This window comes from Lathyrus oleraceus, chromosome 2 (genome assembly GCF_024323335.1).
Source record: "Lathyrus oleraceus cultivar Zhongwan6 chromosome 2, CAAS_Psat_ZW6_1.0, whole genome shotgun sequence".
Taxonomy (NCBI): Eukaryota; Viridiplantae; Streptophyta; class Magnoliopsida; order Fabales; family Fabaceae; genus Lathyrus; species Lathyrus oleraceus.
In genome coordinates, this window is record NC_066580.1 from 469,140,589 (window position 1) to 469,144,645 (window position 4,057).

The 4,057-nt window shown below is 35.7% G+C and overlaps 1 protein-coding gene across 1 annotated transcript; it reads right to left on the reverse strand.

Annotated features, from left to right (window-relative positions):
• Window positions 1–2,308: 2,308 nt before the first annotated feature.
• LOC127123784 (uncharacterized) lies at window positions 2,309–3,001 on the reverse strand. The gene is made up of 2 exons (XM_051053972.1): window positions 2,680–3,001; window positions 2,309–2,571 (listed from the first exon to the last, which is right to left on the reverse strand). The coding sequence occupies exons 1-2, from the start codon at window positions 2,999–3,001 to the stop codon at window positions 2,309–2,311; spliced, it is 585 nt and encodes a 194-aa protein (XP_050909929.1).
• Between the last annotated feature and the right edge of the window lie 1,056 nt (window positions 3,002–4,057).

Below are 4,057 nucleotides of genomic sequence, written 5' to 3' on the forward strand. Positions count from 1 at the left end.
GCCAAACATATGCAAAACTTCTAATGCATATTTCCTTTGACACACACACACACACACTCATACTATATATATATATATATATATATATATATATATATATATATATATATATATATATATATATATATATATATATATATATATATATATATATATATATATATATATATATATATATATATATATATATATATATATATATATATATATATATATATATATATATATATATATATATATATATATATATATATATATATTGTAACACCTCTATTCCAAGAAAAAACCTCATTTTACCCAAGTCCGACATATCAAACTCTCTTAACATAGAGCTTTTGAATTCAGACATCATAACTTCACAATTTCCAGTAAAAATTAAATCGTCAACATAAACACTTACAATTATAACTTTTCCTTCTTTGCTTCTCTTTGTGAATAATGTCTGCTCCCTATCACACCTCTGAAATCCTTCACCAATGAAATGTGCTTCGATTCGACTAAACCAAGCTTGTGGTGCTTGTTTTAATACATACAAAGCTCTGTGTAATTTGTAAACAAGATGCTCACTGCCCTCTTTTTCATATCCTCTTGGCTATTCCATATAAACATCTTCACTCAGCTCACCATAGAGGAAATCCGACTTGACATCCAGCTGAAAAATCTGCCAATTCTTATATGCCGCTAGAGCAACAATCATTCTCCATGTATCCATCCTTGCCACTGGTGCATAAACTTTTGTATAGTCCACTCCATGCTTTTGAGAATACCCTTTGGCAACCAAACGAGCCTTGTACTTGTCAATTTTTCCATGTTCATTGTATTTGGTTTTGTAAACCCATTTTACTCCAATTATGTTGGCCCCAACAGGTGGTTCAATGAGTGTCCATGTAAGATTCTTTTCAATGGATTGGATTTCATTATCCATGGCCAATTTCCAATTTTTACTCTTCACGGCTTCCTCAAAACTTAATGGATCAGTTGACACCATTAAAGCCAAGTGGGCTTCATCGTCGGACAAACCTTCACCACTAACATAATCGTTCATCCATGCAGGAGGTCGCCTCACTCTCTCTTCACCATCACTGTAATCATCCCCCATTTCTCCAACTCCCTCGTCACGGGTTTCACCAATCTCCCTGTCAATATTTTCTCCATTCTCATTTTCACTTTCCATTTCTTCCCATTCTAAATCTAGTACTGTTTGTTTTTCATTCCAATCCCATTTCTTTTCCTCCTCAAAGATAACATCTCTACTCACGACAACCTTTTTAGCAACCGAATCAAACAACTTATATCCTTTTGATTCTTCACTAACTCCTAACAAAACATATGTAATACTTCTACTGTCAAGTTTAGTCCTCTTTGATTCTGGAACATGAGTGTGTGCTATGCATCCAAATATCCGAAGGTGATCAACCAAGGGTTTTACTCCACTTCAAGCCTCCTCTGGTGTTACATCCTTGACTGCAAAAGTAGGACACCTATTTAGAACATATACAGTCCAATTCACAGCCTCCGACCATAAGGTTTTTGGAATGTTTTTATCAAATAGCATGGAACAAACCATGTTCATAACAATTCTGTTTTTCCTCTTTGTGACGCCGCTCTATTGCGGAGTATAAGCAGTGGTTAATTGCCTCTTAATTCCACTTTGTTTGCAAAAAACATTGAACTCATTTGAATTAAATTCACCTCCTCTATCAGTGCTTAGACACTTAATAGACATCTTGACTTCCTTCTCAACCATGATTTTAAAGCATTTGAAAGAATTTAAAGCCTCAGACTTTTCTACCAGAAAACACACCCATGCTTTTCTACTATAATCATCAATGAATAACATGATGTACCTTTTGTTGCTATTAGATATGGGACTGATAGGATCAAAAATGTCTGAATGAATGAGTTCTAACTTCTGCGTTGCTCTCCAATTACTCTTCCTTGGAATAGAGTCACGATGTTGGTTTCCGTTGATGCAATCAGCGCATGTCACAGTGGAGATGGAGAGTTGAGGAAGTCCACAAACCATGTTAGTATACAACAAAGTTTTCAAGCCTTTGTAACTTAGATATCCATACCTTCGGTGCCAGAGATGTGACAATTCTTGAGCTTTAATGTGAAAGCACTGATCAGATTGTGCTTGTGAAGAGGATTGAGTTTGGGGCAGCAAGATAAACATTCTATTGGCACTCATGTTGGTTTGAATAATCAAACCCTTCTCTGGATGAAATATCTTGCAACTTCCTCCCTTGATCAAAATTGCCAACTCCTTTTCTTGCAAATGCCATATACTTAAGAGATTATTTTTCAATTATGGAATATTGTATACTTCAGTAACAACAAGATTCATTCCATTTAGAAGAAATTTCACACTTACTTTTCCCATCACATCCATCTTAGTGTTGTTTCCCAATTTTACAGAATATCGAAATTTTTCATCAAGTTCGTTGAACATAGTTCGATCACCGCACATATGATTAGAACATCCTGAATCAAGGAACCATGCATCTTGTCTTTTAGCTTCAAACAGATCCACATAAGACATCAAAAGCATTTTTGCTTCTTCATCAAATTCTGCATAATTAGCTTCATTGTTGCAAGGGAATTCATAACGAAAATGTCCAAGTCGATGACATTGGTAACACTCTATGGTTGCCTTGTTGAAATCTGTTCAACCTCTACCTCTTCCCCTTCCTCTGTAACCAACTCGACCACGACCTCTTCCTGCTTCAGATGTAACTTTCAAGGCTTGTTCTTCGCCACTGCGTCTTTGGAACTTCTGTTCATGCACTATTAATGAGCTTTGTAACTCATCGATAGAAAGATCATTGATGTCCTTTGACTCTTCAATAGAACAAACAATATAGTTAAACTTCTCAGTTAAAGAGCGTAAAATCTTTTCAACCACTTTAACGTCTGATATATCCTCCCCGTATATTCGCATTTTATTGGCCACTGTCATGACCCTAGAGAAGTATTCTGTTACACCTTCACTAGATCTCATCTTAAGAGTTTCAAATTCTCTGCGGAGAGCTTAAAGATGAGATCTTTTGACCCTTGCATTTCCTTCAAACTTTTTCTTCATAGCATCCCATATATCTTTAGAAGTATCCTTCTTAAGGATGGTGTCGAGCACAGTTCGTTCAATCTCCTGAAAGAGATAGTTTTTTGTTTTGAGATCCTTCAACTTCATCTCATCATTCTTCTTTCGTTGTGCTTCTATCGGTACCACTCCACTTGCTGTCTCAACATAGCCAGGCTCGATTAGTTCCTAATATTCCTTTGATTTGAGGAAATTTTCCATGAGCATACTCCAATGATCATAATGACCATCAAACCGCGAGATCGCGAGTTGCACAAAGCTCCCTTCTGTAGTCATTTTTCTTTTGCTGCTGCAAGAACATCAAACACTGCTGCTTTGATAGATCAGGCCCGGTGGGGGCTCTGATACCAAGTTATTGAGAACTTTTATAGATATTGAAACTAAAAGAAAGAACTGAACAATTGGACTGAATGACTCAGTTTTATTAACTGCAGTATTGACTTAAATAGCCATTGAATACACGATTGAAAATAATAACTGGAAGCAATTAACTATGCTAAAATAAAGGCTAATAATGCTAACTCGTTCCTAAAATTAAGGGAAAACTGAATACAAGTAAAGACTAAGTTTGTCCTATAAAATAGGACTTTTATTCTAACTAAAAATTAAGTAGTAACTCTTTCAGATTGTAGATGTTCATCTTTATCCTTCCTTATTGACCCCATAATTTTAACTCATTTTTGGTTGTTATCTTGATGCATTGAAATGGTCCGTAAAGCGCATGAGAAACTCATTCCAGAAGATGATGGATCCGGACCTCAACCCCACAAAACCATGTTATGACCTCTGATTTCAAAGTGAAGATGAATCACTTGCATTTCTCAGGGCCATTTTCTCCATATAAATTGAGGAGGTTTTACACAAGATCGATGTGATCATTAGGGTCCATCGTTCTGTCATATGTACCTATCCTTAGAGACTTCTAGAGCTCTCTACAGACAATGTAGCCATTTATCC